General features: G+C 34.4%; 1 protein-coding gene across 1 annotated transcript in view; it reads left to right on the plus strand.

The window, feature by feature from the left end:
• Positions 1 to 24,019, plus strand: part of LOC150109478 (LETM1 domain-containing protein 1) — an 86,675-nt gene that overhangs the window by 36,849 nt on the left and 25,807 nt on the right. Inside the window, exons 5-7 of the mRNA XM_090402443.1 lie at positions 4,858 to 5,044; positions 13,569 to 13,670; positions 20,324 to 20,467. Coding sequence (XP_090258569.1) covers positions 4,858 to 5,044; positions 13,569 to 13,670; positions 20,324 to 20,467 — 433 coding nt within the window. The remainder of the gene's footprint in view (positions 1 to 4,857; positions 5,045 to 13,568; positions 13,671 to 20,323; positions 20,468 to 24,019) is intronic.

Below are 24,019 nucleotides of genomic sequence, written 5' to 3' on the forward strand. Positions count from 1 at the left end.
CCTTCATTAATTTTAAACAGCCACATTTCTTGTCCATCATAACAGGAGCACCACATGTAGCACAAAATGTAATATTTTTCACTGATATTTGAGCTTCATCTTTTTTGATTTTTTGGTTTTTTGAATTTTTGAGTTTATTGTATATATCAGTCGTAGTAGTGGTGGTTTTCAATGCTTCACAGAACAACATCTCTTCAGTAAATTCAGCATTGTCAATATATCTTACATAGGCCATCAATACAGCCTCACTGTCTCTTACAGTTGATTCATCCATCTATATTGAGAATTTCCTTGAGCTAAACTTTTCAGGAAGTTGTGTTTCCGCATCTTTAGCCATCTCATCTATTCTTTTGCTAACAGTTATTGCTCAGTGGCATTCCTTTGTCAGCTTTCTCCAGAACTGTTTTGAGAAAGAGAAACAACGAAATATGAGAGATTATGTTTTCAACTGTCAAACGAACCTATACAATTGTGATAAAGGTGTTCATTTTGCTTAAATTGATAGTAGCGCAACTTTTGGGTAACCAGAAAACTAACAACATGTAAAAATGTTACCAAAAAAATGCCTGCTAGAATAAGAAACATGCATTAAAAAAAAAAAAGTAAACAAGCTTACCTTGTTGTTTCTACAATGAAAACTGCACAAAGTTAAATTGGCACCATTTACTTTTCAGAAGTGACAGATGTTATGATCTAACCTTAATACGCTTATGCCACCAAGTATTTATGTTCACTGCTGTACTAGTGTTGCCAGCTTTTTTTTTTCTTGGAAACCCAGGGTTGCAACATCGATAATTTATCGCCAACAATGGTGATGTTTTGACTATATCGGTGATGAGGTGACGAATGCAACATTTCCTAATTGCTCCCCAAAATATTCGTATTGCCCCACATTGGGAAACACTGTTTTAACCTAAATTCCCAAATCCTGGCTGCAGTTTAGAAGTAGTTATCCACAGAAGTGAATAACTACTGGTTTTTCATTAGTAGGTATCCACTGAATACTGAACAATGATGAGCTGGCAGTTAGGAACCTTTTCCAACTGAATTGTATTATGTATTATCTTAAATAGAAACAAATTATGATACAACAAAATGAAATGTCATGCCAGCTGAGGCATTGCCCTGTTATTTCCCTTCCACCTGCTATTTTCATATGGGAACCAAGGCAAAAAAAATGAAAGTTGGCTAATGAAACAAAATTAGCAGAATTCAAGATAGGCACCACCATCACATAAGAAGTATCAATAGAAAACAAACATCCTGAACTGGATATAATTGATGTTACTTAGATGAAGAGTGATACAGGTGAGATTCTGCTAAATAATAAATATATAATGTTATATATTCAGGCAATAGTGATCAGAAAAAGGAATGAGTAGTGATATCATTCAGCATTAAACACAAAGATAAACTTCTTGATTGGCAGGCAGTTTCAAGTAGGCATGTGGACATATTTCAAAATCAGAAATTGGATAATAAAACTTAGTGATCACACAGAAGGAGGAATGAAGTGGAGAAATAAAGAAATGGAAGAATTTTTTAAATCAACAGGCAGGGCTAATAATAATGGTAAACATGTTCTGGATTCCTATTCAGGACATGTCAGTCATCACTGACACCATGTTTCAGCATAAAGATTGTACAAATTCACATGGGGAAGAGACAAGAAAGAAGAAAGTCTTATGGACTGTATTGATAATGAGATATTCAGGATATATATATACATATATTAGAATATACTAGAAATGTGAATCAATTTAAGAAAAATGTTAAAGAGTTCAATTGATAGATTTCTGTTGTTTAATTTGGTTATTTTACAAAAGAAAATATTATAATGGTTGATCAAATTCTAAATCGTATTTCATTTTTCAGCACTCCAATGTTGTCATATCTCTCCTATAGGACATTTCTGATTTCATCAATCCACCTATGTTTTGGTCTTCTTGTGGGTCTTTTTTTCCTACCAACTTGACATCAAACATCTGTTTTGCTTGCTTTTCCATTCTGTTTAAGTGACCATACTACCTTAGATTAGCTCTGCTCGCACATTCTTGAATGATAACAGTATTAAGTTCCTTCTTAATATCTTCATTTTTATTTTGATTTTGCCATTAAAGCGTTTTGTTCCTAATTTTTCTCAGAACTGAACTCTCATATTTGTGGTCTAAAGTCTTTGATCAGCTGTTTTATTTCTTAATCAACATTCAGATTCATAAGTTAAAACTGGTTTTAACTTATGATAAAGCAATGAGCATACAGCAACAAGCAAAGACTGGTGTGTCTCATTTTGATATCAGGTATGTATCACACAGCAAAAAAGAACTTTTGGGATTCATGCTCTGAAGTCAGTTTTTATCAATGAATTGATTGAGAATGTTCTAATGAATTGATTGAGAATTTTAATGGTATGCAGTCTTGAATAATAAGTGAATTAAAAAGTAAATTTTGATTTTCACTCTAAATCTAGACATGAGACACACCATGCAATTTTAAATGCTTTATAAATGGAAAATGATATTTATTTTTAGATTATAAAGAAATCAGGAGATGTCACTTGATGCTGCAAGAGAAATTGTGCAGACAAAAATATTCTGGCCATGTATACTTTATTAGGGCATCTGTGTTATAAGGAAACTATGTACATAGTACAAAGAAAATATGAGACTATTTGAAGTCTGAGTTCTTGTTGAAAAAAGCAGTTAAGCAGGTGTAGATTAATGTTTTGAGTAGTAGCTCTTACTATTCATTTATTCAAGAGTTCATTCTGGGTTTCTTTACATTTTTCACACCCGAAGCTTATGAGTAGTGGTATGATTATTACCTTTCCTCTTTATCTTTTGAGCAGCCATATTTAAAGTTAAGTGCTTGGTGAGGATCATTTAATATCTCTGTATCTTAAATCAGACATCTTTGCAAAGTTTGCATCATTGAAAAATCATTCGATGGAATGGTAGATATCCCTGTAGACTAATCGTATGATTTTCTGACACTTGCAAATGTTAAGGTAATGTCTAGCCAGTACTATGCAGATGTTAATATGACCATCCTCTCAAAAGCATTAGATTTAACTTTAGAGATGACTGTTGGAATTGTATGGAATTTAAATCTATTGCTTGATTGTGGGTGATAATTTAGTTGATAGGTAACAGATATGAGGAAAAAGAAAGGATATTTAAACTAGGGAAATTTTGGGATAGCCTCTCCCATCATCATTTAAAATGCAGTATTCCTAGGATTAAAAGCCCTTTTCCATGTTCCCAATAAAAACTTGTGGTGTTTATAATTTTTATGTATTTTTATTTTGAAATGTAAAAGAAGTGAGGGTAACAATTAGTAAGAAGGTTACAGAATGTAACAAACAGATTATTCGGCAGAGATAAATATTGCATTGTTTAGACTTATAAGTAGCGTGTGTAGTCTGAATATTTCTGTCTGAGAGTGTCCTTCTTTTTCTTGAGTGTGCTTAAGTTTTCACACTCCCTATCGTCTGTGTTGCATTCACTTCATGATTTCATGATCGAGGTTATTTTGTTTGTGTTTTCTATTTGTGCTCTTTGTGTAAAATTTTAACTTATATTTGTGTGTGAATATTTGGAATGATTTCAAACAGAAAGCAAAAAAAGGATAAATTTCATTGTGAATTGGGGCATGACTACTTTTATTTTTATTGAAGTGAATGGGAAATGTGAGGACTTACTGTGCCAGACAACCATCACTTTTTTCATGAATGGTAATTTTAAGAGAGGTTTTAAAACTGTGCATTCTAAAATTGATACCGACTTACCTAACTTTGATTTGAGTAAACAGTTAAATCAGCTCTCTGTTGATCATCAGTCTTTAGAAGGCTCAATGTTTTTAGACTAGCTAGTTTCCTGCAGCTTCTGGATACCTACCCCTGCTCTAGATGATATTAAATTTTAAAGGACTCTTCATTTTAACACTATGAAAGAACATAGTGTATATTCATGATTTTTTAAATGAGTGGTTTTCCAAAATATCTAATATATCTGAATTGTTTTCCTTCATAAAATTAATTAGTATGTGATTGCCTTGATTTATATTATGTGTTACCTGTTTTTGATTTTTTTTAGCCATGTTGATCCATCAATAAATTAGCTGATAGTATGCCTAGGATTTCATGTAAAGTGGAAACTTCACATAGTGTTATTATTATTATAGTTTTATAAGCTAATTCAAAGGAGACCAGTGTCGCTCAGTGGAAGTGGCGCATGCATCCTCTGCACTTGACCGCATGAAGATAGACTTATAGGTTCGAGTCTAGTTGCTGGAGGAACTTTTTCTAAGCCTTTCTTTGACCAGTTCCCGAGTTAGTCGATCTGTGGCATGGGCAAGCAGTTTTTTCTCATGGAAATTCGAATTTTTTATCCCGTAAACTCAAGAAAATAAACTGTAGAACTTACATTATTTCAGACAGTAACATATCCTGTTAGGGTGAGGTACCAAGAGATGGCAGCATTTGTTTGCTTGTCTCTTCATCAGTGCACCTATAATTAGTGATAGACAGAGAGCTGATTTAACTGTTTTATTTTTTAATTGTTTACTCAAATCAAAGTTAGGTGGTAAGTGAGTATCAATTTTAGAATGCACAGTTTTAAAATCTCTCTTAAAATTACCATTCATGAAAAAAAAGTTATCTCCACTGGTAGCCAGCTATCTCTGATTGGCTACCAGTGGAGATAACTGCCAACTCAGTCTCCAAAAGTTAAATGGATTTAAAGGCCTCATCTACTCCATATAAGGGAATAAAAGACATTAGCTTATAGCATAGCTTAGCTGAGATAACTCAAATCCATTATTTTGAAATTTTATGTTTTTTTTTTTTTTTTTTTTTAGTTATATCTTTCCTCGACATCTGCTCTCTTCTCACTTCTGGAGTCTACAACAAAAAGTGGACTTTGCAGTGGATTACCAACGCAAAAAGCTCTATAACTATAGACCAGTGTTTCGACATTTACAAGCTAAACTTTCTTTAGTAGAAAGTGAAGAACTAAAAGAAGCTTGTTCCAAGATCCTGTACAAGGTGGGAGGATGACTCCTCTGAGGGTCAGTAAATGCATAATTCAAGCTGTATATACTTGTGTAAGACTTAACTCTTTTATAATTTGTACTGTATATAATTATGACTGTGACCATTTCAATTTTTTTTTTTTTTTAACTATTCCTTGTAATGTGATTGAAAAGAGCTTGGTGTGAATTTCAGAACCAAAAAATTTTATTGCGCCAAGTTAGTTACACATGCAAGTAGCAAGGTGTTCCCCTTTTACTAGATAAGTTTTATACTGAATAATCATCAAGCCTGTTCAGAGAAAATCTGATACACATATATATGCTAGAGATCTTTAAACTAAAATGTTTAATCTGAACCTAAGTTTGAGCATATCCAGGGTCCATAGAAAATTGAGCCCAGTTTTATGCCAAATGTAATCTAACTAGATTTAGAGAAAGTGTCATTTTCAAATTAAAAAAATTGAAGAATGTATGTATTCTGTGTGTACACACACACACACACACACACACACACAAATTATAATAAACCCAAGATTTAATAAAGTTAACAAAAATAAATAAAAAAAATAGTGGAAGTGCACTTGAATCAAAACTTTAATGAAAAGTGTTTACATGTTTTCATGCAAAAGCATAATTGAATTTTTAATTTTATTATCCAAATTCTTTCTCCTCACACTTTTAATCAAATCTGCCATACTGAAATTCTTGTTTCACATGCTGCAGGAAAGCAAGAAGTATTTTAGTCATGATAAAAGGATGGGGGGAAATATAATTTTTCCACTATGTACTCAAATATTCTTTTAGAATAGAGATCATCTCTAGATGGGATATTTGTGTCCTGAAACCAAGGATTTTGGAATCTCTTAGAAGCTGCATGTTTATTCCGACTATACCTTCATTAGTTACGTGTCATGTTCCTGAAGTATTGTTTTGATTGGATGGAGAGAGAGAGAAAATAATCTTAGTTCACAGGCATTAGCATTTTCTTATTTTGACAATTATGAATGCTTTTCAGAAATTTCCTAATATCAATGATAATGACTTTTTGCTCTTTACTGCAAGCATTCAAAGCAGTCTGAATGTTGATTACTGTATGTTAATTGACTGTGAATAATAAATTCCTGATTATTCAAAATTAAGTAGATATTGAATACCACATTATTTCTTAGCCGAATAAGAAACTCAAAGATAGGAAATCTAATCTAAGAGTTTCATGCCGAATATAGAAAATTATATAAAGATCGGCGAGTCCAAGCGTAAGCCAACACTTTGGATGGATGCATTTTGGGTGGACAGTGTACTGATAACTGAATTGAGTGCTTAAAGAAACTTAGCTATTCTGTAAAGTGGTAAATGTGCCAATGTGAGAATTTTCCTGAATATTGTGATATAATTAGTAAGGCATATACTCAGATCTCAATGCTCAATCCTTACAGGTCTCTGCTGCATTACATGTGCACGTGTGTGTGTAAGCTTGTTCATATTCACACTTAAAATTAATTTCTCCATTTTTTTCTCTTATCATTTTTTTGTACACACAAGTAATACTGACATGTCAACAGTGTTAATTGCATGTAATTGTCTCTACATCAGTTGATATTAATTAAACTTATCTTTCCCACCATCACACATTACATTTGTATTATTTAAATTCTTGGCTTCTGTAACTGATTGCTGAAGGTTGTTCCACATATTTTCATCTCTAACAGTAAAATATGCAAAACTCTTTCATTTTGATAAATTATGGAGACTACAACTGTGTTAGGAATTACTTTAATTTTGCGACATTTTGATCTTCATATTAAGGTCATGATCTGGAGTACACACACACATATATAATACAAAGACAAGCTGTATTACATTTCAAACATATGACATACTCACCAAAGTTAGTTTATAAAGTATGTACTCCAGATGAAGACTTTAATATGAAGGTTGAAACATCGGGAAATTAAAGTAATTATTCCTGACATCGTTGTAGTCACCATAATTTACTGAAATGAATGCTGATCACCATGTAACACTGAAAAGAAAATGAAGAACTCCTGTCACTTTTCTTCACAAACTTTTTATTATTCTCCCCAATCTTCTTGCTATCTCTTGTTATGGTCAACTCTTATGTTAGCAAAAAATAACACAAACATCGCATACTGGCTTCATATTCTTAGTTGCTTTGGCCATAATTTTAGATAATAACACCAATAACAACAGCAAGAATTATTTACTATAGCAAAGCTCCTTTAGGGCTCTAGGACTTTGATCAGAATTTATTGGCATTTTGTTATGGAGTTTGTTATAGTGAGAATCGATTGTAGTTCAATTGAATTAATTACAGATAACAACCAATATTGTAAGTTAATAAGATACATACATCTGTATACTCAGTATATAGTCAACTGTCACTTTAGCAAACACTACTATATGCAATGAATTCACTCACTAATAACCAAAAAGTACAAGCTGAGCAGTACAGAATCAATGATATACTAAAGAAAATTCATTATGACAAACCTTCTGCAGTAACAAACTATTTCTGGTCCCTACAAGCTCTCAACTAAGTCTTCTTGGAGTGCTCTTGAAATCTGAATGACCAAAGTTATTAGATATAATCCGATATATTTCCTGAACAGAAGCTTATATTAACAATATCATTTTGTCTTTCTACTGCAAGTGCAGTTTCTTTTTATTTTCTGTGCTTTACTAGTTTCATTTCTTGAAGTAGGTCTTCAAGGGGAGTGCAGAATATTATGTTAGAAGTAGGGATGTGTCAACCATGATTTGGCAGAATAACTGAATATTCAGTTGAAGCTTGCTGAATTAAATTTTATAAACAAATATTTTGAGAAAAAAAATACTCATAAAAAACTGGTAAAAAGTTTTGATATGTATATATTTTTGTTCAAAACACTTGTTTATAAAATTTAATTCAGCATACTTGGGTTGAATCTTTGGCCAAATTGCAGAATGAAAAAAAGATTGAAAAAGATGTGTAATAATACTTCACTTAACCATGTAACTACATGAAAATGTGAAAATAAAAAAAGTCAACGTTCTTTTTTGGCCAGAGTGCTTATGAGAATGCAACCCATAGCATCAGAGCTTCTATAGCTTGCACTGCTTAAAAGACACAGGTGCTACCCAGGTACCCATATATTCACCTTCTATTAAGGATTTTTTTTTTTTAAATTAAAGTTTCACTGGTCAGACCTGTTTTCAAATAGTTGGTTCTCATCAGAAATCAGACAGGAAAAATTTTAAGAGTACAAAAACTTTCATTTAGTACTAAAGCAATCCTGTGTGTGTGTGTGTCAGAGTGTTGTATTTTTCATAAGTAAACCACCATTAGTGCATAAGAGAAGAGCCTAAAATGTCTCCATTTTGTCATTGTAAAATAAACAGATCAATCCACATCTCATAGCTAAATTGGCACGCAGACATACATGCATTGCTTGATAATTATGCCAACCCTACTCGCCACACAAAAAATTTACTCACCCAAGACATAATTTTTTATGATATATATAGACTGAATTTGCAAAGAAGTCATGCAATTTTTCTGCTTTAGCCAGCCGAATATCAAATCTTCGTGCTGATTTGACCGAAGAAAAACCAAATATTTGGTGGACACCTAGTCAGAAACACACATTACATTTTTACTAGCTATCAACAGAACTGTTTCAACTTAATCTGTTATTTGTTCTGAGCTATCTACTGTAGGGTCTGACAAAGAACAGATTAATTTGGAATGCATTGCTAACATTTCTTCCTTCAATTCTGTTTAAGTGACTTATCTTAAAATGACTAAACTTTCTTGAACACAGATAATGCTAAGCTGTTTTCTGATAGCATCAGTTTTAATATGATTGTACTATTGATGTCATCTGTTCACTCCAATATTTTAAGTTTACCATTCAAAATACCTAATTTCAGAATAGGATCAGATCCTTGGGCCACCTTTTACCTCTAACCTTTACTGACACAAATACATCATATCCATGTCCTAATTATTATTATCATTATCTGAATTTCTGTGGAGTCAAGGATTCATTGAGAGAGACTATAAATCACACAAACCAACTGTCATACCTTCTCTTAAATTCATTCACACTATATGTGCTCACTACCCCTAAAGGGAAACTATTCCACTCACTCACTGGTCTACGAGAGAAAAACCTAGCTCTTACTCCCTTCTTGACTGCGAACAAACTTAACTTCCATGGATGCCCCCATGTTCTTTCCCAATCCATATAACGAAAGATTTTATTAGACAATATTCTATAACACAAATTTACAGGGTGTTCGGGATAAATTTGACAGTTTCGTAAGGAAAAAGAAAATCTTCTTTGTATCTATTAAATTTAATGAATTGACAAAAAAACATTACAGGCAGAGTTAATTACAATACTATCAACAAGATTTACTCAAAATAACCACCATTAGCATCGATCACAGCTTCAATTCTGCTTCGGAACCTCGAACAAGCTGATGCTACAGTCTCCCTGGGAAGGGCTGCAAAAACTGTTTTAATTTTATCCATTAACTGGGCTTTTGTATTACTGGAAGTGCGATTGGTGTCTTTTTCAACTGCGCCCCATACAAAATAATCCATGGGGTTAAGGTCTGGGGAGTTTGGAGGCCAAACATTTGGACTGGTGAAGTCGTAGAAATTTTCAGACAACCATTTTTGACTTTTCCCAGAGGTGTGGCAAGGGGCCGAATCCTGCTGCCATACATACGGCCTACCATTGGCTACCCTTGTTATCCAGGGCTTGACTACAGTTAGCAACTCCACGAACAAAGCCCGAATTCCAATGCCAGGGTTCTTCAACACCTGTTCCTGCAGATTTGCGAGGAATTCTGCTGTACGAACGCAATCAGATCGTCTGCTAGGGATCTTTCTTCTTGCTACATCCTCGTAGTCACCATTGCAAGTCTCTAGTTCATGCCTGATTGTTTTTACTGTATTCAGGGAGCATTGGGCAGCAGTCGTAATATCCTTATTTTGATGGCGGGCACGAATCATCATGATACAAGTTATTCTCTTCCATGATTCAGGTGGGTTCCAGCTATCCATCCTTTCTGACATCTTGTATATGAATGAAGAAGGGTCCAAACTTTTAAATGAAGAGAAGTGTGTGTTAATACATGTAACTTACGGAAAAATATAATTAATTATAAATATGTCAAATTTATCCCGAACACCCTGTATATACTTCTACATGAGCTATTGCACACTATCATATCACTTCTCTTTCTCCTGTTAATCAGAGTCTGTAATCCACATTATCTAAATCCCATAATCCATACATTATCATTTGTAACTCTTCTATGCATCCTTTCCACAGCTTCTTTATCCACCCAGGAGACCAAATCTGCGCACAATAATCCAGGTGTGGTCATATCAGGACCTTATAAAGAATAATCCTGCTAATATAATATGCAACTGGAAATCTCATCATGCCAAAGTGCATAACTTTACACTTACTAACATTAAACTGACAACCGTTTTTTTTTTTTTTTTTTCCAAATTTCCCACCTATTCAAATAATTTTGTAAGTGCTGGGTATCAGTAACATCCCTGATTGTCCTGCCTATCTTAGCATCATTAGCAAACAATTGTGCATCTCCTGTTAGATGCTTCCTAATGTCATTAATTATAGATTGAACAATGATCCAAGGACTGAACCCTGCGGTACACCACTGGTCACCTTAAATATGGCAGATTCACACCTACCGTATACCACTTTTTGATATCTGTCTGTCAACCATCCATTGATTCAGGTCATGCAACAGCCTTTCCTGTAGTATCCTATCAAATGCCTTGGCATAATCCAACATTATCATAGTGTAGCCATTTTCCTTATCCTACTCGGCTATAATTGTTATAAAATATTCGGCAAATTGCTAAAACATGATTTTCCTTTAGTAAACTCATGCTGTTTCTTGCAGAGTATAGCTTGTTTGTCTACCCATTTCTGTACGTGCGTTCCTACCAACTTTGCTAAAATCTTCACTACCATACCAGAGATATTGTGAGGTCAGTAGTTAGACTCATCAGTTTTTGCACCACCCTTGTATGATGGAACTATCGTGCATTCCTTCTATTCCTGTGGTATGATTTCTGAACTGTGACTGGTATTACTTTAGCAAATGTGCTAATATTCCGTCTGTTCCTATTGACAAATTCTTATCCAGATTATGCAACAGCTCTTCAACCTCATTTTTATGCACCTCTAACTCTTCATCCAATGTAGCAGTAGCACTATGCACCATGTTACATACACCTGGTTGATATGTCTTAGAAAATGAGCACTCATTAATTGAACAATCTCATTAGTAGCATACCATCTGCATTCAATAAAGTTATCTTTTACATTTATTCTTTCTTGTGCTTGCGGCATAATGATAAAATTATTTTGGATTGCCTTTAGCTTGCATAGCCAGTTTCTTTTTATACTCCGATTTAGCTTTTCACACAATACTCGTTACCTTTCTGAGCTTTATATATTTCATAACTCCTCTCACTCTTATTCTCATGTTATTCTTTCCACATCTTCTTGTGGATCTCTTGCTTAATAATGTTGCATATCCATTTCACTCCCAACCTATTTATTCTTCAAACACTAGGGATACATTCAGATACCACCTCATTTAAGCACTTTTTCAAAGATTCCCATGCAGTGCTGACATTTTTCCTATTCAGTAACTGATACCATGGGACCAAAGATAGTATTCTCCTGAGTTGATCATAATTTCCAGCTTTGTAGTTCAGCATATAACCTGTTCTAATTGGAACATCAATATAATTAGATACTTCCCAAGAAAGCACAGCATGATCACTGCCACCAACTGGTTGTAAAATAATTGTATTCTTAACAGAGACCCATTCTGATCCTATGAACAAATCCAACTCTTTCATCTCGAGTTCCTTCTTTCACATGCTGCTTGAGAAACTTGTCTCACAACAATTCAATAAATTCCTCTTCATTCGTATCTTGAGATTTCTCTTCTACCCAATCAATGTTTAGATAATTAAAGTCACCCATAATGATCACTTGTTTAGTACCCATAAGGCTAAATTGATGATGCATTTCTTCATCCCCTGCAACTGAGCTGCCAGGTCTGGAGCAACATCCCACGATATATTTCATTCTGTTAGCTTCCACTTCACATCAGATAGCCTCAAACTTACTGCTATATGGGACATTGTGGCTATCATTGTTTTCTTTCATTCCTACCCTAACTGAACTTAAGTCATCTGATATCATTAGTACCCCCTCCCCCTCCTTTCCTATCTTGAGGGGACATTCAGTCTACTGTAACATCACTGTATGATTAAGTTTACATTATTAATCTCCTATCAACAATATTCCTCCAAATTAGTCTGTTATATTGTCTGCACTCCAATATTGTCATATCTAGCATTTCATTCTAAGTTGCTTCTGACTGAATTACTCCACCTAGACCTTGGTTCTTCCTCTGGGTGTTTTTCCTGTCTTAGCATCAAACATCTGTTTTGCTAACCTTTCCTCCTCCATTCAATTTAAGTGACAATACCACCTTAGATTAGCCCTGTTCACACATTCTTGGATGCAAACATTGTCTAAAGTTCCTTTCTAATGTCTTCATTTTTAATGATTCTGCCATTACTCCTCTCATTGATCTCAGAACTGAACTCTCATATTTGTGATCCCAAGTCTTTGATCAGCTGTTTTATTTCTTACCCAACATTCAGATCTATAAGTACTGGCTTGTATACTGCTGGTTTAGTGTTTTCACTAATTTCTCTCTTTTTCCATATAAATTTATTCACCTAGCTCCCTGCCATAACAGCTTTGTTTATCCTGTTGTCAATTTCCAGATTTAACTTGCCATCTTCACTAAAAACTGCACTTAAATAGCTGAAATATTTTACTTGTTCTATAGGTCCTCCATTCAGAACACAGCTGAAATTTTCTGTGTTCCTGCCTATTTTCATAGTTTTGGTCTTTTTATTGCCGATTTTCATGCCAAATTTACATAAAGCAAAGAACTAAGTTTCATTTCACCAATTCTAATATCAGGTTTAGGGCCACTTTCTTTCATTATGTGATCTATATAGATGATGAATAAGAGAGGATATAATGTGCATCCTCTTATACCTGATTTTACATCAAATCATATTCCTGTCTTCCCTTCAATTCTAATTGCTGACAACTTAAATATAGACTGTATTTACCTGTATAATATTTCATTTATCCAATATAATTGTAATATTTCTAAAAGCTTTTTCCTGGGCACCTTGTCATATGCCTTTTCCAGATCTACAGAACTTAAGTAATATCCTTGTCATCAAGAGTTGTTTGAAAAGTTTGGTAAATTTCCAATAGACGGTGACACAATTTGTTCATTCATACTGGTGTTGGCATGTATCATCTTTTTCATGACCCCTGGCAAAATTTTAGCCACGTACGACACATAGTTCTCATTATATATATTAATATATTATATATATTAAATAAATAAATGAAATATCGAACATTTCATTTTATTGCTAGGTAGGTAGTGGTGTCCATCCCAGTGTTGACAACATCTTGAGGGTGAAACCATTATTTAGGGACAAACCATATAGTCTTTCAGAAATTTCTGGAAGTCATCTAGTAAGTAAATAATTCATGATAGTATTATATCAAATTAGCTTCCTGAAATCCTAACTGTAACTATTTATTTTGAAGAAATATGTATGTCAAAAATAAAATTTTTTATTAATATCTTTTTTATTTAAAGAATACAATATGAATGACTTGTAATGAATATTTTTTTCTTATAAATTTTATATAATAGATGAGTTAAGCAGTAGTGTTCATTGATCATAGTGTTCACTGATTTCCTCTACTCCAAATTTTCTTTGGTATATCTTGTGAATCTATTTGTTCCTGTCACCTTCAAATTGCATCTAGGATATGAAGAACCTTTTATTAGGCTTTTCAGTTGAAAGTGAGTTATCTGATCTTATGTTTAGGTGGGAGTAATTTCCTCATGGAAAATCAGATTTTTCATTCTGCAAAACAAGCATACCATTCAGAAGAAAACACACAAAATTAACAGATGTAATATATATATGCCCCATGGCTTAGTTGCTTTGGTTGTAATTCAAAATTATTCAGCTTTCTAATATAAGTTAACTTTGGCCCTACCTGAAAAGGTTTAGTAAAATTTCTCTCATCACAGGTGGATATGAAATTAGGGCTTTTCTCTTGGCAAGCAGACATGTATATATATAAATGTGTGTGTGTGTGTGTGTGTGTGTGTGTGTGTGAGAGAGACTCTTTCTCCTGGTCATTACAATTCTTATCCTTCTTTTCATTTTCATTTTTTATAATGAATGTTGAAATTCCAGCCCTGTTCTCATTAAAATTTGTGGAAACTGATTCCTCATATGCCAGATTCATCACAATACCTCACAACAGTCATTTGATGCTTTCTACTGGTGGAGTGGAGAAAAAAAATTCAATTTCATGTATTTGAACAGTCCAAATGTCAATTAAAATTATACACCAGCCTAATTTTGATTTATGTATATTAATGAAATAAATGAATTTTTTGTCACAATCTTACAGGATAAAGTACATTGGCAAAGTGAATAATAAACAGTTAAAAATAGCATATATGTAAACCCAGTTCAAAATAGCTATATTTTGAACTATAAACACAATTCAAAAGTCTCTAACATGACTGCAGGTCGTAAAGAGTCCAGCTATTCCTGTCTTACCTTTCTTCTCTATTTTCTTCCGACTTTCTTAATCATTGGGTCTTTCCACCCTAAGGCTGTCTTCCAGGTTTTCTTTTGGTATCTCTCGGATACCAGTTTGTAACTCTGACTGTCCATCTGTTGTCTCTCATTCTGGCAAGATGTCCTGCTCATCTTCTTTTGCTCTTGTAGATTGCTTTTATTAGGTCCGTGAGTCAAGACTTCTTCCTGATTTCTGTGCGTCTTACGAGGTCTGTTTTGTTTATATTGCATATTCTTCTTTCTATTGTACGTTGAGTTGTTATTAAGCTTTGTTTTTCTTTTAAAGTTGTGTTCCATGTTTCACTGCCATAAATTAATGCTGGTAAGATGTGACTATTGAAAAGATGGACTCTTATTTCTATGTCTATGTTTTGGTTGGTAATTGTTGATTTTATTTTGTTGAAGGCTAACCAAGCAGCTCTTTTTTTCCTTGCTATTTCATTCGATATATCATTATTCATTTTTATGGACTGGCCAAGGTAGATGTATTCTTCAACTTTTTCAATGGTGTGAGATTCTAGAGTGATTGTATGATCTTTAAAGTATTTGTTTTTCATCTCTTGTTTTTGTCTGGGTGTATTTCCAATCCAATTTTTTGACAGTTTTGGCTTATGTTATTCAGCATTGATTCTAAGAGTTTGGGTGAGTGAGATATCAATACCACATCATCGGCGAATAATAGGATATTTACCATTTCACCATCAATGTTTATTCCATCTTTCATGTCAATTTTTCGAATGATGCTGTCCAGAGTAGATGTGAAGAGATTAGGTGATAAGACATCACCCTGACGTACTCCTCTACTTAAGTTAATTTTAATTGGGTGATTTGAAAAGGGTGATATTTGTTGTGCCTTCTTTGTAGATATCTTTTAAGAGTTGGATGTATGCTTTTTCTACGCCTTGTTCTATGAAAGCTTGGAATACTGCGGTATGCTAAACATTGTCAAATGCCTTTTTAAAATCTGTAAAAAGAAGACAAAGTGGGATCTGGTATTCTCTGCATCTTTCTGTTAGCTGAGTAATAGTTTGAATGTGATCTATTGTTGAAAAGCCTTTTTTGAAACCAGCCTGTTCTTTGCAGCTATTTTCATTGATGAAGGTTTGTATTCGGTTTAGGACGACTCTGGCGAATATTTTGTGTGTGTGCTAATAGACAGATGGGTCTATAGTTACTGATGTCTTCTTTATTACCTTTTTTATGCAGAATTATGGTCTTTGATGTTTTCCATTCAGTAGGTACCTTCCTTAATTGTATATATCGAGTAAAACTTTCTGCTAAAGCTTTAAAGTATTTGTCCACCCATTTTTAATTCATCAGATTTTATACCGTCAATTCCTGGTGATCGATCATTTTTCATATGGTGGATAGCCATTTTTACTTCTTCAGGTAGGACAGATGGTATTTCCAAATTTTCGTCTGGTACTGGAGCAGTGATTACTTGTTTAGATGAGTAAAGTTTCTCATAAAACGATTTTACTATTTTTTCCATTTCACCTCTATTTGTGTGTCTGTTTCCTTGATTGTCTATGAAGGCTGACGGTAGTGGTTGCTTGAGATTTATTTCTTTTTCTACTTTTTTTTAGGCTACTGCACAGCCTAGCTGCTTCTGCCAGTTTTGTTGTTCTATATATGTTATAGTCATCTTTGATATTCTGCCTCAATTGTTTACAAATAATTTTTATATTCTAGACAGTCTTTTCCTGTATCTTTCAGTATTCTTCTTTTCTTCAATAGTTCTATTGTTCTTGCCGATAGGCGTTCCTTGGTCTTAGGAGGAAGTTCCTACGAGGTTCTTTCTTTGCAGTTCATTAATTGATTGCTAAAGTTTGTTAAATCTTCATCAATGTCATTTTTTAATTTCCAGTCAGTTTCTTCCATATTTTTTCTAAATTCTTATGGGTTTATCTGTTTCGAGCGTTTTTTATGGTTGGACTGTGCTCGTATGCGTTCTTCATTTTTTTTGTGTGTGTGTATTTTGAGGGCGACTCTTATTGGATGGTGGTCTGAATGAATGTCGCAGTAGGTTTTCCCAATGACTTTGACATTTTTTATTATTCTTTTACAATCTGTTAGGACGAAATCAATTTCATTTCTTGTCTCTCAATTTGGAGACTGCCAAGTCCATCTTTTTCCAGTTCTTTTTTTAAAGAAACTATTCATAATGTAGAGCCTTCCTGCTTCTACAAATTCTGCCAGGAGTTCACCTCGTTCATTTCTTTCCTCTTTCCCCCACGGTCCAATGTATTTTTCTTCAATAAATCTTGTATTAATCTTTGCTTTGAAATCTCCACACACTATTGTGTATGTTGTTTTTTTCAGTAATGTTTCTCGTAGGTGTTCATAGAAATTTTCTATTTCTTCTTTGTCAGCTGTTGAGATGGGTGTGTAGGCTACTATTATTTTTATTGTTATGGATTCTCCAAGTTTTAATTTTAGTGTTCCTGGTCGTTCAGAATGGATTGTGCAAGAAATAATATTTTTAGTTAGCTTTTCATTTATGATGAAGCCAACTCCTCCAGCCCTTGTAGCATTATCTGAAACTCCCAGGAAAATTTGGTTTCCATTGTTCCATTTTGCTGTTAATTTAGAGCTTCTTTGGGTTTCACAAATAGCAAGGACATCAAACTTTACATTTTGCAGTTCTTGAAGCAGGAAATCAATATAGGAGTCGGAAGACAGCGTTCGAGTGTTGAAGGAACCAATAAATAGGGTCGGATTTCCAGATGGTGGTCTACCTTCCTCTGCAAGATTCTTAGCAACCCCCTGCTCTTGCAGATTTCTCACCGCCACCTTGGTGGGATTGCAAAGGGCTGTGCAGGACCTGGGGGGGCTTTTTTTCCCTTCTACTTGCTGGCATCTTTACAGTGGTCTACAGCACTTCTCCTGACCATGGTTCTGAAGTGTGCCTTTGGTCCACTTTGGTACAATGAAATATGCTAAAAGAAAATCACTGTATATACTGTCCATTACGACAACTGTTCCTGTGGTCCCTACAAGTTTGTTTGAAGATTGAACAGCTAAATTAAACATTGTTTTTGTCCTGTTTGCTAATATTTATATTTTATTATATTACAAGCATTAATAATTACATACTGAAATCTAATTATAGTGTGCATCCTATAGTGTCCTATAGAATCGTATAGTGTGCATCCTATATGAATGAAACTAACAGAAATAACCTTTAAAACATTTTAATGAACTACCACATACATGTGCTGCAATCAGGTAGCTACAGAATGTGATTAACAGGTAGGGTGGGGAGGGATAAATTCTAGGTACGTAAAGTTTGCAAAATGCAATTCTTATATAAGCTGGGGATTGTATTTTCTATATGGTAATCTACCATTAATCTGACCTTCAAAACAGTGACCCCTCGCTTAACTGAACCTTGCATGTCAGCTGACATCTGCTAGAACACAATGTAATTGTACTTCAATTATTTTACCTTTCAGTTATCAGAATGGCAAATTTCCTTCCTGAGGCAGTCAGAAAAACAGTAGATTACTTATGTGTAGGATTCAAAAACTGTTAGGTTAGTTTTTTTAACTTTGGTTCTTAATTTGCTAGTGTAACCCTAGAGGAAAAATTAGCAGTAAGGGTATTGATAAACTTTTTTGTCATGTCTAATCTATTAAATTTAATCTGTGCTCTGCTGTGCCTCTTGTGGGTGTAAGCCTATTTCAGTGCAACTTATACTCCCCCCCCCCCCCCCCCAGAGTGCTTGAACTGGTCATAGAGGATCCATTACTTGGCTCTCCTCAATCCTCTGATTTTAACCCAGCAGATTTTTTTCCAATGGGAAAACTGCATAAAAGATGGACAAGATTTACTTCCCCTGCCATAATGGTTTGAGAAACTTCAAGCAGAAGTTATTGGTCTCTGTGATGACTGATGTATGTGTGGTTATAAGAATAGGAGATTATTATAAATAATAAAAATTATAAGAAAATGATAATTAATTTTTGTATAATGAATTAATAATAAAGATGGACATTTACTAGGTGATATTAAATATCATCACATCAAAAAAAGCAAAAACGAAAGTGTCAGCATGTGTTTTTTCCATACCTGGGGATGAAATTCATCTAGCACCTTAAAGACATTTACAAACATCCATTCCTGTAATGGGATTTGAACCCACAGCCTGTTGGTTGGAGAAGAGAAGATACATTATCCAGGCCTGCTGTTTAATGATGTTACTGAAGTTTTTTGGAATTCCCCTTGTAAAAGGGATCTTGACTCATCTTCCCTTGCCTTCAGTAATACACAAGTCACCAGGCAAGGTCAGATCTCTCTTCTTGGACTGAAATTTTGTATCTATTCTCTAAAAAACTGGGCATCTTTTCTGTTCAAGATGCTATTTTACATCCACCCAGCTACCAATCCTCTACAAATCTCTAAATCGATCCATTCTTAGAATATTGTTCACACATTTGTAGTGCACCTAAAACCTCTAAAAAATTATTGTTGCTGTCCAGGGGATAGAAATTTGGCTCATAGATGACCTTTCCCTCACAGACTCACTTCAGCCCTATCTCACAGCACTGTTTCAGTTCTGTGTCTCTTCATCAGATATTTCCATGGTTACTGCTCCAGTGAAGTGGCAAACATTATTCCTCTCCTTTCTCTTGTATCTGTTAAGAGAGGAAGCTGCTCAACATTCCTTTTCAGTATGACTATAAACATATTCGACCTGCTTCTTCTCTTCTCTTCCTCATTCATTCCATCCACCTCTGTCCTCTGGAACAGCCTTCCATATATGTTTCCCAACAACTACAACCTCTAGCTCTTCAAAAAAATGTCAATAGATTTCTTCTTTCTCAATCCTTATCTACACCCTGAACGTGGTACTGATATGTTATAGGTTCTTCTACTTCTTGTGTATGGGTTTAAATATATATATATAAATTCTAGTTGGGATGCTTTTCAAGCGAATGCTACTGCTCTGAAGCATATAATATCTTTAATAAGAATAAAGCAAGATTTTTAGAAGAATTGTTGTAATGAAATGGAATAGCGAGAGAATTTTTTTTTAATATGAATCCTACCCATGATAGTCTGTAAGCCTACAGGACAGTATTACTACTGCAGATAGGCTTAAAATTAGATAATTTATAACTCTTTCTCTAAAGACTAAATATAGAAACTTTCTAAGCCATTTCAGTCTTCTAAATAAGTATAGTGGTGGTCTCACAGTAGGTGATGAAATTCATGTACCATCTGAAGGCATTCGCATAATATCCATGCAAAGGTGGGATTTTGAACCCATTTTGGTTGAAGAGCAGATATGCTATATGCCTTGGAGATAGAGCTAGTAAATTCTTTTGCTGGTCTGATTTGTTATTCATTTAATTATAGTCTTTTTGTCACTTAAATGATTAGATTATGATAGTGTGTGTGTTGGGATATTACCACATAAAAATAAGAAATTGATGTTAAAACTAAATAGCGATAAAAAAAAGTTTAATATCCGTAATTTAAACATTCAGATGATATTTTCTGACATTTCAATTATAGAGAAGTCTGTGTCGTATGCATGGCCTTTCAGCTCTTCCAGGAAAACGTGGTCGTCTGTGGTCACATGCAGGATTTGTTAGAGAAATGGACCTTGCTTTAGATAGAGAGGGCCTAAGCTCTATGACAATGGATGAATTGCGATGGGTATTGTATTTTAGTGAACATGAATAAAAAAAATTGAAATTTGATTACTATTTGTATTGATTTATTTATGTATCCCATCCATAAAAGGCTGTAAACATGTAGTAACTAAGTACTCTGGGTGGCTAAAGATTTTTTTTTAATCATATACAGTATTATTTTATGTATTTGTGTTTTTTATTTATTTTTTACATAATCTGGAAATCTTGCCCTAGAGACCAAACATGAACTTTCTTAAGAAACTTCAGACCTCCAGTAAGTGGGGCAGAGGTATCACATTGGAAGATGAAATTTATCTCCTATCTTTAATTAATTTTATTTAGTGGTTTTAAATACTTTTCTCCTCTTTATTTCAAAGTTTTAGTTCAACACAATCGATGGTAAGAAAGATGAAAGTGACGCAAATGTAGCGAAAGTTAAAAAACAAAGTACAATTAAAGATGAGGTGGCGAGCAGCATTGACTGTGAACAGACATGTACAGCTTGCAACAAAATTGAGAGAATGAATGAGAGTGAAAATGTGATGCATGATTCGAAAGTTGAGTTGATTGAGATGAGGCAAGAGATGAATGGATGTGGAATGAAGTTAAGAGAATTCGAGATATGTATAGAAAATGATGAAAAGGATAATATTGATATAAAAGAGTGGTGTTGTATGGTGATTCAATTATTAAAGGTGTGCTGGACAAGAGGATTCACAAAGTTTGTTTTACTGGAGGTAGAATGAGCAAACTGATTGAGGCATTAGATATGAGAAGTAAGTGAGCAGAAGAATTGGTAGTTGTAATAGGTACAAATGACTTGACTGCAAACAAAGAGCACGTCAGATTGGATATCAGGAGGTTGTTGAGACAGATAAAAAAAAGAATAGTGTGATAGAAAAGGTAGTAAGCATGTTGCAAAGGTATGACAGTAGTGAGATGGGGCAGAGAGCGAGGAATATGAATGATATGTTAGCGGAAATGTGTGAGGAGAAAGGAGTGCAGCTTGTTAATGCATGGAATGAGTTTGAAGGATGAAGTGAACTGTATAGGAGCGATGGACTGTATGTGAGTGGTTTTGGTGAGAGTCGCTTGGAGAGACTACTGCTGGAAGGTAGAGAAATGAGTGCAGAGAATGAATCTGATCAAGTGGGAAGTGATGTGGAAGAACAGGAGAGATTGAAGAGGTGGTTACGAATGAAGAAGTGAGTGGCATAAATATAGAGAATGAGAGAACAGGTGTGTGCAAGACAGACAGGGAAACAGAGAGGTTCAGAGTGGACAGAGGAACACAGTGTGTTCCTCTGTCCATTCGAGAAAGATAGATGTGCCAAGAAAATGTGAATGCATATGTAAACAAAAAGGCAAGGGGATGACCTGGGATCATGGAAAAACAGTTGGATATGAAGAAAGTTCGAAGATGATTAAGGAGGAAAAAGAAATGGCTCAAGTGCATGGAGAAGTCACATTAAATAAGTGGTATCAGTGGAACTAGCTATAGATCCAGGAATAAGCTACTGTGTTTGCATACAAATGCTAGGAGTGTAAGAAACAAGACAAATGAAATGGTTGCATTAATTGGTTCACCCAAAAATTGCTGGAATAAGTGAGATACTGTGTGATGAGGATGGCATCCTGGCAGGAATAGAGATGGAAGGGTATGATGTGTTTCATGAGGATAGAAATGGTAAAAAGGGAGGACAAATGCTATTGATGATAAAGAATTATGTCCGTACAAAGTAGAGATGCAAGAGGGAAATAGTGCCAGTGGTTTTGAGGCAATATGGTGTGAGATAGAGGTGAATAGAATGAAATACTTAGTTGGATGTTGTTATAGATCTGGTAATGTGGATGGTAGTGACTATGAAATGTGTAATCAAATTAGCCAAGCAAATAAGAAAAAGATGATCATTATGGGTAATTTCAATTATGTCAGTATAGACTGGGATGATGCGATATCAACTGGAAGTAAAGAAAATGAGTTTTTGAGGGGCACCTACCTCAGACAGTATGTAACAGAGGGCATACAAGGATTTAAGGGTCTTGGATTTGATCATCTCATCAGAGGATGTAATTATAAATGAGATGTCAAATCGCCCTCCAGTTGGTGAGAGTGACCATGAACTGATTACCTGGGTGGTTGCCAGAAGTGTGAGGACCTCTGTGAGAAAAGGGTGTATGTGGAACTACAAGGCTGGTGATTATGAGGAGCTCAGGAGACAGCTTGCAAGTGTAGTTTAAATTCTCTCCCGAAAAATTAAATTAAAATTTTTCGAGTTCGATTTTACAGAGATTTCCACATATATAAAATAGAATTTGTTGTAAAAAAATGAATGTTAAATTTGACTGTAAAAGTGCATAAAAAATAAGCTTTATTAAGTTGTATTTAAAACAAAGGAAAGAGAATTAGCAGAGATTATAACGATGACCATGCATAAACAAAGAATCGCAAGATCTTGCGAACATAAAAATATGCACCTACGATATAGTGTCTTGCACGGAGCCTGTCGATGTGATGTCACTGTGTCAGCAGGTGATCCCGGCACAATTATGTGGTTACATAGAATGAGACAAGATATTTAAGAGGACTGAGAGACTCTCAAAAATATAGAGGATTTAGAAGACTTTCACTGGTCACTTTATCGCTCTCCTTCCTGAGTTTTGGAGGTTTCTGGCACTGGTGGTGAAGGCAAGGCCATATTTTGATGGAACTCCAGCCAGATTGCAACAACGTTCTTGGAGCGTACAGCTAGCCGTGGGCATATCAGAAGACATCTGCAGTTCATTTCCTGTTTCCGATGGAAAAAATCTACCTAAATTTCCTGGCAGCTGCAAGAGTGAAGAACCGCCATATCATCCAATCAACAGTTGTATTCCAGGAAAAGGTCACAAGGTTAAGCAAACCTAGCTGAAGAATTGTTCATGTTAACTGGACTTCTGTAAAGGCTATTGTAAGTAAGCATAAATTTTGTTAATGTTTTAAAAGCTTATTGTTGGAATTTATGTATGTAATGAAAGTTAGATCAACTAAGATCAAAATAAAATGTTTTGTTTGTATAACTATCTTGCCTGATCTATTGCCAATGCACTGCCTGGCAATAAATTAGCGAACCTGCGAGCTTGTTTGATTTGATCTTGCCTATGTTTCATACTTTAATTCTTAAGCCATATATACAAATTGGAATGGCACAGTCGATAAAAAAATAAATTTTTCTAATTGCATAGTTTGAAAGTTGGTAACCTGTTTATTGTGGATAGACTAATAACAAAGGCCATTCTGTCAGTGGGAACATAAAAAAGATTATAAGTAATTAATAGAGAGGTCCGTCTTAAGCAGATTATAGTTATGACTGAGTAAAGTAGAAGTAAGTCAGCCATAAGGTGCACATGTAAAAGAATAACAAAGGCGCGGTTGATAGAAATACAAAGTTGATAATTGACGTAGAATATTAGAATGGTACAGTCAACATCAATTAACAATTAAATTATAAACCAATAATATAATTTAACAGTAGCATGGAATGATACACTTGCAAGCTGTCTTGGGGGATATTCAAGAACTATCTAGTAAAAG

This window comes from Typopeltis vanoorti, chromosome 2, assembly GCF_054136105.1.
Source record: "Typopeltis vanoorti isolate ZY-2024b chromosome 2, IOZ_Tvanoo_1.0, whole genome shotgun sequence".
NCBI classification, from domain to species: Eukaryota; Metazoa; Arthropoda; class Arachnida; order Uropygi; family Thelyphonidae; genus Typopeltis; species Typopeltis vanoorti.